Source organism: Rhamphochromis sp. 'chilingali', assembly GCF_963969265.1.
Source record: "Rhamphochromis sp. 'chilingali' genome assembly, chromosome: 17".
Classification (NCBI taxonomy): Eukaryota; Metazoa; Chordata; class Actinopteri; order Cichliformes; family Cichlidae; genus Rhamphochromis; species Rhamphochromis sp. 'chilingali'.
The window spans coordinates 24414684-24426801 of NC_137944.1; the positions used below are offsets into that span (position 1 = coordinate 24414684).

General features: G+C 41.2%; 1 protein-coding gene across 4 annotated transcripts in view; it reads left to right on the top strand.

The window, feature by feature from the left end:
• Nucleotides 1-12118, top strand: part of LOC308384681 (RNA-binding motif, single-stranded-interacting protein 3) — a 312357-nt gene that overhangs the window by 146950 nt on the left and 153289 nt on the right. For all 4 annotated transcript variants that reach the window (XM_080863247.1, XM_080863249.1, XM_080863248.1 and 1 more), the window contains one exon: nt 1110-1267. In XM_080863247.1, the coding sequence (XP_080719373.1) occupies nt 1110-1267 (158 nt within the window). The remainder of the gene's footprint in view (nt 1-1109; nt 1268-12118) is intronic.

A 12118-nucleotide genomic window follows, 5' to 3' on the forward strand; every position in this document is an offset into this window, starting at 1 on the left:
TCTGAGGTGTAAATTGTTTCGCAGTGTAATGAAATTGGTTTTGAGGGTATTAGTAGAAAGCAGGAAGTTGCCATCATTTAAAACTGTTCATAAGCTGCTAGGAGCCTCGTGAACTCTAATATCAGAGAGTCACCTTGGTGAAATGTTTATTTAAGATGCAAAATGAAGAAATGTTTGTCCCCTCGACTCCAGTTGCATATGCGCAAAAAGCCCAGAAAGTTACAAAACCAGATATAATCTATTGCTTTATTAAGCAGGAAGGTGACAAAAGTTTGAAAGAAGCGAAGCACTTTTCCTGTCATTGTGTAGACCTTTTTATTTCTCTACGTGAAGATGTTTTCCTCGCAGTATTATTATTTGAGGCTAAGGTTGCTTTCTTGAAACTTGCGTTCTCCTGGGTTTTCATCTCGTAGTGACCCTGCTCGCTTCTCCTCGCCGCTTCACAGCTGCCCCAAAATGTCTCGTCTCGCGATTGCGGGGACATTGTGCTGGCAGTGCCTGCTGTTTCTTCAAATGAAACATTTTGAACTCTCTCTCTCACATTTTCTGCTCCTGTCTAAGAAATGTTTTCACACCTCACTTCTCATTGTCTTTTAAAGCTGCTGTAAACATCAGAACAGTAGGATTACGGCTGGATGATGTGTCAAAACCAATGATCACACACGCATTTTAAAAAAAAAACAATCCCCTGCTGAAAAAAGAGAAACTTTGCTGTGTGGTTGTTTATATTCATTGGTTTTTACTGGCAACAGCTGAACACCTTGAAATGCATTTTTGCCATCTCTCTTTAATAATGACATGCAGGAGGTCACTCTCTTAGTTTCTTTATAAATTTTGGGGAGGCCAGAAGTTTCAAAGAGAGGGACTCACACACAGTAACATGAATACGAATCCATACCAGCTGCTAAAATGAGAACCAGAGAAGCTTTGACAGAGACATTCCCCACTAAGGCTGCCATCACTTCCCCATTCCTTTAAGCAAATACGCGTTTGCTGCCATATTCTTGTTCATAATCATGCTCTGAGAATCTTTAAATGCTTTGACTCTGCCTGCTGTCTTAAAATGAAACCTTGTATTGACTTGCTTTCTCTTTACCTTCTCTTTCCAGCAGCCCTATGCTCCACCCCCTCATCCCATGGCTCCTCCCAGCCCCAGCACCAACAGCTGCAGCCAGGGAGGGGCGGAGCAGCTGAGTAAGACCAACCTGTACATTCGAGGCCTGCCACCTGGGACCACCGACCAGGATCTCATCAAACTCTGCCAACCGTGAGTACTGGGAACGATCGTCATTAAATACAATGGTTATACTGTAATTCTTGCCAATAGTATAAATATTTCTTTCATTTACATAATTGTGTGCCGCTCTTGGCCACGCTGTGCTTGTCAAGCATTTATCAGAACAGGTGTACGTTATAGATACACATATGTATCCTTCGATTTTTTACCATATGCGCCATTTATGAAAACAAAACAAAGACAAAACATACCCCAGTACAAACTGGTGATTTTTGTCTTTTTTATTTTGTTGGAGTCCTGCAAATAAAACTAAGCACACATTTACTGTGTCCATAGGAATTAAGAGGCTTAGCAGCAGCGGCCACCTCTGTAAGAGCAGTAGTTTTGGCAGTTTGCTGGTCTGGAGCATTTAGGTGCATCAAAACATCACACCAACTGTCAAGAACGGTGATTGAGAAATAATGCTTTGGTGTTGTTCTGTAACTACAGGACCTGGGCACCATGAGTTGACCATGAACTCCTCTGTACACCAAAATATTCTTGATTCAAATACGAGGCCATTTGTCTGGCAGCTAAATCTCGTCCCAAATTTAATCATTCATCAGAACAATGATCCCAAACACTGCAGCAAATCTAAAATAAAATGCTAAAAATGGCTCCGACCTTGAGGTCCAAGTCCAGACCTCAACCTGATTGAAATGCTGCGGTTGGACCTTAAGAGAGCTGTACATGAGCAACCGTGGGAATCTGATGATGTTAAACAGAAAACGATTTCTTCAAGATATTACTGCTAAAGATGATTCTACAAGCTAGTGAATCACAGCGTGCGTTTAGTTTTGTCAATATCCCAGTTGAAACTGTCATCTTTTAAAAAGATATAATACAACATAAACACGTATAGGTATCCTGAAGAGAATTTATACTAGCTGCAAATCCCAGACATACACCATTAGAACATTGTACTAATGGCTAGCTACCAGTTATAGTTAACCCGCCTAGAATACAGGTAATTTTTACTGTGTTTGCTGGATAATCACTCACCTGTTTAACTAGATTAAAAAAATGTCTGTTTCCTCTTTTTAATGAAAAAAATATGCATGGCGTCTGTGCTTTCAAGGACCTAATAAAGATTCCCTATCTATGTTTCTCTGTATTTGAAAAAAATATTGTGAGATATTCAAGGTAGAATGCAGGCCACAACTCGATTATTTGTCATGTAGCAATAAATCCGATCTGTATTCTACATACAGCAAACGGTGTCTTTTTTCACAGGATGACACATGCTTAGACCCAAGCATAGCTGGTTGAGAAGCATAGCTGTGCCTGTGTACACAAATGATGCAATCAAACCAAAAAAAATCACCTCTAAGAAGAAAATTACAGGCTTGAAATCGGGTCCATGCACACCCCATTAAACTGCAACCAACTCGGTGTCTTTTGGTGTCACACACACATACACACACGCACGCACGCACGCACACACACAAAGGTACTCATAAAGCTCTGCCAAATGTTCTTGATAGAGGAAACACACAGACACACACACCTGCTTGCACACAGCTCAATAAGGCCTAATAAAGCCTAGATTGGACCACCTCCCCAAGGAATCACAGACCAAGACCTCATCAAGCTGTAACACACAGCCACACAGGCTTTCTTTTTCTCTGTCTCACACAGTCACAGACACACACACACACACACACACACACACATAGACACACACAAGCAGCTTTGTTCAGCTTCATTAAACCCTTTTCACTTCTGAAATGGTGAAAAGGGGGTCAAGATCATTAATGGAGACAAGGCCGGCAGATTGTGAAATACAGGCCATGAGCGAGTCTGTCTGGTTGCATAACCTTTTCTTGGACATATTTTCAGAAATGTCCTGGTCAAACTTGGCCAATTATTCAATGATCCTTTGGAGAAAGGAACATGCTGTCCAGTGTGTTTGGTAATCTTCCCAGCAGCCATGTCATAAGTCATGCATTTATTCTTGAAACTGACCCATCGAGATTCCATTAGGCTGAGAGGCGGCCCGATAAGATTTGGAAAAGCACTCAGCATTTTGACATTGGATATCTCCTGCTTTAGCTCTTGCATTCACCCAGTTGTACAGAGTTGGACAGCTTCAATTTCATTTCTAATTCCATGTGATCTTGAATATTTTGAGCATAACTGTTTGGAAGGGCAAACCATGTCGGAGCTTATGTAAAATACCCAGGGAGCGTGCATGTTTGTGAATGTAGATTTGCATTCTAATATATAGCTTTTCTCCACTGTGTTATGAAAATCCACTGACTTTTTGTTACAGCTCGGATCTGCCGTGCTGTCCTCTAGTGGCTGTCCTTTCTTTAAATGCATTTACTCTGCTACCTTCTGCCTCTTTTCTTACATCTACCGTCTTTCCCACTTTGTGTATCGCCTGCCTAGAAGCCCCCAAGGTTGCCCGGGGTGTGCTGTGCCAGTGAAAATTCAATGCCACTGAAACTTTAATTAGCCAGACTGTGTTTCAGTGGCAGGCGGGTGGCAGCATTGTAGAAAAGGTCATGCGACTCTTCTGCAGTCTGCGGCACCCTGGGTTCCCCTCAGGTTTTATTCCCCCCCCACATGCCCAGTCCCCCTTCAGCACAAAACACCTCCTTTCCTGGCCGTCGGCCCCATGAGCTCTCCCGGGGAGCCTCTGTGTTAAACATAAATGCTCGCTAATTTTGGCACTGTACGTTTAGGAGAGTAAACTGTGGGTGACTTTCAGTAATGTTAGCCGGCCTAACTGTCGTGCTCTTATGTGTGTACACGGCATCCTGTATCGACCCTCGTGAGTGCTGGAAGTGAGACAGGTCAAAGATGATTTTTAGGTCGGCGTTTGTAGCATCGCACACAAAGCAGCTCTTCCCACCCTGGTTCACATCTAGCTCAGAAGCAAACACGCTGCCGCCAAAGTGATGCATTCTTGACACCGAGCCATATCGTAGCTGCTGATTGGAGGCTGCTGAATGCGCCTGAGAGATGCCAGAAAAATAAATGCCTTGTGGTTTTTTACCCCATTCTTGTGAACTCTAATATTTTATTACCAAGATCCTGTCTTTGAGAGCCAGTAACCTTCATCAAGTTCTCTCTCCCAAAATTATGTTCTCATTTAAAATGCAAAACACAGAGGGATTTAATTTTGTGATTTGCACAAATATATAGAGTCATATAATATTCATATTTCCAAAGTGTTTAATTTACTGATTGCTGATTTAAAGACATAACTCTATCTTTGAAGACAACACTGTGAATTACAATATTGCAGAATGACTGTTATCTATGCAGTAAAAACCTATAGTGTGCAAAATGAGGGTTTGTGCATTCAGCAGCAGCGACATGCTTTCTCTATATAGTGACAGCATTGGATCGTTGTTGGTGCCATTTGTAGTTCTGTTTGGTGATACTGGCATTCAAATGGTGACTGTACTCACCAGTGTGTTTATGCAGATGATTAGAGACGGTTACAGATATGATATGATTTCCTTGTTCTTGTGCTCTAAAAACCAAGACTGAAATTGCAGAGACACAAGTATACAGTTAAAAACAACTGAGGATGCAGTTACTGCAGATGCTAAAGCCAACATTTCTTTTCGTTCAGCTACCTCGTTCAACCTTTTTTGTACCTGGGAGTAAGAATACCAAAGTTCGCACAACGGTTGGAGTTACATGCTGTTAGATTCGGGTGGGTGCCTAATCTGTTTTATTCAGCTGGCTCGGTGTTGGGTCCTCCACAGCCGTCAGCCTAATATATGGGTGTAGGGAAGAGGCCAAAGGAGCGGAGTGGGGATTTGTTGGCTGAACACTCTGATAGTGAGAGGCCTTCCTTTTTTTGCCTGGCTAGCAGAGTGGATGGATAGATGGATGACGAAACTCAGAGAAGGAATAGCTGTTATTGTGAGAAAAATTCTTTGGCCTAGCCACCAATGTTGAGGCAGTAGGCCAACCATAAGCCCAATACCAACCAACCCAACCAACAAAGCAAGCGCATACCCCCCCAAATCACTTTGGGGTAAACCCGTTTAACCAGCATCCACATTTTTCTTGTTTGTGCTCTCCACCCCGGGCGATGATTAGAAATAGAGGAAGGAGGTAGCTGAAAGAAAGGAATTTCTTCATGAGGTTCTACACCTGGAATAACAAGTAGAAAACTGGAGGTATTTTACCTGCCAGCCAAACCCTTGAAAACTGTTTTTCCTTGTTTCTTGTCCCCTTTTCTTCCCCTATTTCTCATTTCGGTTCTCCTCACTCAATTTCAGTCCTGGCCGAACAGCTGTGCCCTCAGTTGCAGTGGGTTTCGCATCCGTGGACTGGCCTGATCTCACAAATAGTCAGCCAAATCAAGAGCTAATCACCACCAATTGCTCAAATAACCTTTCTCGTGTGTGCTGAGGGAATGGTGGAGGGAGACCTAGAGAGGGGAAATGGAGGGAGAGAGGCATGAGATATGCTAAGCACAGGAGGTGAGGGGGAGAGAAGGGAGGGGTGACCCTGGGACCACCTGTTTTTTATGGAGCAGAGACTCAGGCACTCAGTGCCACATTATCCAAAATGACTCTCTGAGGTCCAGTGTTGACATTAGCTGCTTAGCCATCAGAGCTTGCCTGTCCCATGGCTCCATTTCAAAAAACTGACAGAGGGGAGAATAAGTGTGACCAAGGGCTCTGCAGTCCAGCTTCAAAGTCTCAAATTTACCATCACGTCACCCACAGTACATCTGCATTTAAGCCAGAGAAAAACACTGGCAGATAATATCTTGTTTTTTTATGTTAGGCCAATGAGTAGCAGGAATTTGCATTACAAAAAGAAACTCAAGCATCAAACAACATGGATAGCATTTCAAGGTATGTTGTCACTAGGTTTTATGGACTCTAAAATGTCTATATTTGTATCTGTCTCCTTAATAGTCTGTCTTCTTAATTCATTTTTCCCCCTTGAATTGTAAGTGTCTCTTTTCACTTTTCCACCTATCCACCTGCCTCAACTCCTGCCCCTCTTCTGCTCTGTCTTTGCCCCCAGCACACCATCCTCTCGTCTTTCTGCAGGGTCAGGGTGTGCGTCACTCAGGGTACAAAGAGATAGTGATGTTTAACCTCTGAAAAGCAGTGACACAACCACAGGAATGCCTAAACTACTCCTACACCTACAGCTTCAAATCGAGTAGAAGCATCTGCTATTCTTGGAACTAGAATCCTTCACACCCACTTTTTCTGTCTCTCTTCCTCTTTCTCTCTGTAACACTCTATTCCGCCTCTCCAACTTCTTTTCCCTTTCATTCTCGTTCGCTTGCTAACATCTCTTTATCATGTTAAACCCTCCACTTCTCTGCTCCGGCACAAGTGACACAATCATTTTACTGGCCAAGCCAAACTGGCTAAAATACTACACCTCCTTCCTTCCTGAACATCAATTTTAGAGCGAGGGTGAGCAGAGAAGTTGATTTGGCCTTAGGCTGTATTTTTGAATTATTTATACTCCCATTACTGTATACATGACACATAGACAGTTTGCCTATTTAGAAGCTGAAAAGATCTCCTCTTCCAGTTTTACACAACAGCTGACACTTTCAGCAGAGTTATTTTCTTAAATAGCGTTTTTGGTGAGAGTTTAGATTCAGATGCATTTAGGTTAACAGAAAATGCCTTCTCAAAAAATGTCTGGTTTTCTCTAGCTGCACTTCACTTCAGTTTAAGTATACCAGCAACCACAGCAACAGTGTAGTCATTGCCCGTCTCCACACGCTGCATTGCCTTTTATCTGAATCCAGCTGTACAGGGCGAGAGAGTTTTTAAGCTCCAGCAGAAGCAGCAACAGGGTCAGTTGTACAAAAAGACTGATTAACGTAAGGGACAAAACCTGAGATCTCTGGACTCTGCTTCGTCCTACCTCTTTCTTTTCTCCTTTTCACTCTGCTGACTTTCCTTTTGAAGCAATATCTAGAAAGCAGAAGCCGCACCAGCACAGATGAGATGTGTTCATTTGTGCGTGTCAGACAGCAGTGCACGGCATGTGGGTTTGACAGGTTGGACACTTCCAAACAAACACAGGCAATTCTGCAAGGCTGGCTCTGAAGAAGGCCAGTGTACACGTGTGTGTGTGTGTGTGTGTGTGTGTGTGTGTGTGTGTGTGTGTGTGTGTGTGTGTGTGTGTGTGTGTGTGTGTGTGTGTGTGTGTGTGTGTGTGTGTGTGTGTGTGTGTGTGAGAGAGAGAGCTGGAGAGAGGGAGAAATGGTAACTAGCAACACTCATGTTAATGCCTCCTGTTGCTACTTACTGTTGCCCTTGTCTGTTCTTGATGCACACTGTCAGTCAACACAAACTACCTGCTTGTTTTTGGATTTTCCCAGGCTCAGATCTGGATTTATGCATCTTGTTTTTGGTGCACATTCTTTCTGCTCCAGTATTTTCAACTCTCGGGCTTTGAAGAGTGCATTCAACTGAACAGGGCACTTACCAAACAGTTAAATTAGAAGTTTAATATGATACTTAAATGCATATTTTAATTATGGAGGTTAAATTTACTCCTAGTATTTAAAACAGGATAGAAGTGGGGCGGCAAGCACTCGCCAACCATTTGGAGAATACATATTTTTCAATACTTCGGTTACGTTTGCATAAAAGTCATAAACAAGGGTAATCAGTAGAGTAGCTCTGACCACAGCTATCCCCCCCCCCCCCCCCCAAAAAAAGTTTGCTAATTGACCTTTTGTTTCTTTAATTTAAACAAAAAAGAGTGTACATGAATAAAATATGAAAAAACATCTTGATAGTCAAATCCCTGCCAAGGCAACTCACTCTCTCAGCCTTTTTTCTTAATTCTAAATAATGTTTTAATTATGTGGCTGTAGTTTAAATGAATTTTAATGGATTGTTAATGTGACCCCATTCAACACCCCTACAAAGTTTCATCAGAATTTATTCAAAACTTCTTTGTATAAGATCTTTGCAGACAGAAAGATGATATGCATGCACACACCCAAACGCTGCCAAAAATATAACCTCCTTGGCAGAAGTAACTTGTCTTAACTAAAGTGTTTGATGTCCAGAGGTGGTTGTCTGCCTTGCCTTTAGCTTAGCCTACATTTGTGAATCCAAGATTACACTATGATGTGCTACCAGTTCATCACAATCAAGTGTTTTATAACCGTGGAACAACCCTTCAGAATACATCAAGTTATTTTTTGTTTGGCACTCTTAACCACTGGCTTTATACCAAAGTTTTGCACTGGCATACTCAACTACAGTCCTAAATATCTTTTTTTCTTCGTTTTACTAAAAGTGTGTCCCCCTGAGCAAAAACTTTCACACTTTACATGCAACTTTAAAATAGCTTATACAATATTTTTTAAAATTCAAAGAACTTATTCTTTTATTCCTCTTCCTGCCGTTATAAATCAAATCTATGTGAATTACTTTTGCAAAGAACAGCAGGTAGAATTAATAAGTATCAAAGGCTGGTAAATGAATTCCATTTATCCTGAAATATATAATTTTTTGCAAAATTTTGAATTTTATGTCAATTTAATATTAGAAAAAAGGTAGGGGGATGATTATTCATGAGAAAGTTGCACAGCAAGACATAAATGGAATGCTGCTGGATTCAATTCAGCACGCTGATCCAGTCTCATCCAAAATGACACAGAGTAAATTGTGAGAACAATTTTCCCAGTGGAACCTCTACGAGCTGATCTGAATTTTAAAGCATTCCTTTATTGAACATCCCTTAATGTGAAAATGAATTGTTTTAAATTTAACTCTGTAACAATGAATTCTGAACATATGCTAAAACTTTTAAATTACCTCCTTTTCCTTTATAAATTACCTCACTGGCGCCCGGCAGCTTCATTTCTGCTTGCAGCTATAATCCATTCTTATTATTGAGGGAGGTGAGTAAGTTTGAATGTTTCTAATCAACTTGTCATCCATTTTAGACTTGCCAGTTCATTAAAAATAAAATCCCATCAGTAACAGAAATGGGCAAAAAAGTTAAATGACAATGGTTGATGACAGCCAGTGACCACAGCGTGTGTGACCACAGCCAACTTCAGCAGATGGGTATGATGACATACGCTGGCCAAACACTTTAGCTCCGTTCTGTTGAAAATGAATGGACTTTATCATTATGTTGTTTTTCGTCTAACAAATTATGAAGCTCTATTACCTTATGATGCCATGATTGTAAGATGTTGTGTACTACTGCCAGCTTGTTATTGCCCAAAGAATGTGACATTTGTAGAAGCAGGAGAAAAAAAGCAAAGCAAAGAAAAAACACTACAAACAGCCAGACTACCTTCCATTCCAACATCCTTCCTGCATTTAGAGCTGTTAAGGGTTCGGTAGGAAACATTCGCCAGTTTACTGCAAACCCGCCAACAAAACTCTGGGGAATCCCGGCACCTAAAAAAAAAATACAAAATTAAGTGATTCTGCCAAGAAAAAGATTGACTGCTGAAGCCAGAAGAGGAATTATCCAATTTGTTGAAGCTTTTTTGATTTATCGCTTCTCATCCTTGCCAGCGCACTGTTTCGATGTATAAATTTTGTAGTCTTTGTTTTTCTGAATGATTTTTTTTGACATTGTTTTCATTTAATAAGCGTATTGAATCAATGTTATACTGTATAGATGGAGAGGGTAAAATGCACATTGTATCTGCTTAAGGCAAAAAAAAGAAGTGTGTTGAAGCGCAACATTGCACTCACTTTGCATTGGTCACGGTTTTCATGCGTTTCCATTTACTTCAGGGATCATGAGAAGTCACTGATGTCATTTCACTAGTGTTAGGGCTTAACAGCATTATGAGTCATGAGAGGTTTACCTTTTCCCTTCTCACTGGATCTTTATTATTTGTGTGTCCTTTCTCTAATGTCTAATTCTGAGTGTCTGAATGTTTTTTTTTTTACTTGTTCATGTCTTCTTTTTTTTTTATCATCCTTGAATGTTTAAATGAACGATTAGCCGTCTACATGCTCTCTTAATGTTCTTTCTTCTGGAAACTTCTCTTTTCTAAGCTTACAACATCACTTAGTTTACAACTGACATTCAAACTCTTTGCCACATTTTGCAGCATAAACAGGAGGCCTAAACTCTGAGCTGGAGATGTGTGAGCTGTGTGACACTTAAGCTGTTACAAGGGGACGGTCAAGGGCAGATGCTGCATAGTGCTTGTATACAGCATGAGAGTTGTAGTGATTGTCAGTGACCGGGTAGGATGGATCCATGCTTTCATGTTCTTTACACCAGCTTCTGACCCTACCACCTGACTGTCCCAGCAGATCAGGGACCAAGAGATCAATTTTGTTGAGCCTAAAAGCATAGAGTTGCTGCCATGTGATTGGCTTATAAGATATTTGCATTATTGAGCAGCTGAGCAAGTGTACCTAACAAAGTGGCCGGTGAGTGTACGTACTATTTTCTCTCGTCTTTTAATGACTCGTGTTCTCGAAGGCTTAAGTGCTCGCATGTGATCTTTGCCCAAGATTTCCTGTTTTCATCTGTCATCCTCTTTATGTTTGGTTCTTTCTTACATCCTGTTTTTCTTTTTTATCTTTGATGTAAGACTATAAAGAAGGCGCGCTTCTTTCCCATCTTTTTTCTCCCATTCTGCCCTCTCTGTGCATCTGCCGCAGTGACACCTGTCTTTTGAATTACCATCAAAGACTTAACAAAATAAAATGTGCTGTATAAAACTATATGTAATGTTGTTTTTCTCAAATAGGTGTAATTTCACAATACAGTATGTCCATATATTCTTACTGATTACTGGAAAAAGAACAAAATAAGACGGAGAAAACTGCTTTTTTTGTAGTATCCATCCTTCTACTTGTGTTGTGTTATACTTTGCTGTTCAACTTTAAGCAGATGTTCGTCAAGCCAAATTCACAGCTGCTAAAATTTACTATGGCGGGACTCATCCTTAAAAATATGGCTGTTCAGTCAGCTGATTGTTGCCTGTTGCTGGAAATTAGTGGAGTTAATGTACTCAAATGCTGCTGTGTGCAACTCACAAGGGTACTAATATGGCATAATCATTACACATATTTAATAAGACAGTGTGCTTTTTAAGGTTAAGGAAACCCTCGGGGTAATATTTACTGCTCAGAGGAAACAGTAAATCTGGATAGTGGGTGTCTCCTGCATCTGGTTTTACATGGGAAGAACCCTCACTGCTCATATTTTTTTCAGCTAGAGTATCTATATTCTAATTAATTGTATAAAGACCTGCAGAGATGATAGAATACAGTTACTATTCTCCATAGTGTGCCTTTGCACCTGCCCCAAGTCCCTACACGGGTTCTCCAAAGGTGCTGAACAAGCCTAAAAAAAGAGTGTTGCTGCTTTTATACAATTTTCAGCTGATTTTACTCCTTGCTTTTCCAATTTTTTTTTTTTGCTACTTTTCCTTTGTTCTTGATCAAACAGTGCCGCCCAGTATACACAAGTAATGCATATGTTCAAGTCTTCATATGCATGCACAGATGGGCTATCATATGCCGTTATAGTAGCCTTCATTTGCACAGGAAAAGAAACGCATACTCACAACTCACCAAGCATTGGCATAAAGACCTTCTGGGAGTGCGGAGGTTGTCCCACATCCAAGTTCAGGTTTCACCTACCTGCTATTCAAGGCAGTGCTGTGCTGTGTAATCGTGCAAACACACAGTCACTTTGTAAAGTGTGTCAAGAGGCAGAGGGCAAGGTCTAAGCACAACACTTGGGTGGTCCATCCACCCGTTCCTTTCCTGTGCTTTTGTACGTACCACACTGACGTGTTGTGGTTCTGGGCAGCTCTCTGCCTGCCCACGTACAGCAAAGAGGCACTTCACTTTCTCAGCTCTGATGACGGAAATGGAATACGCC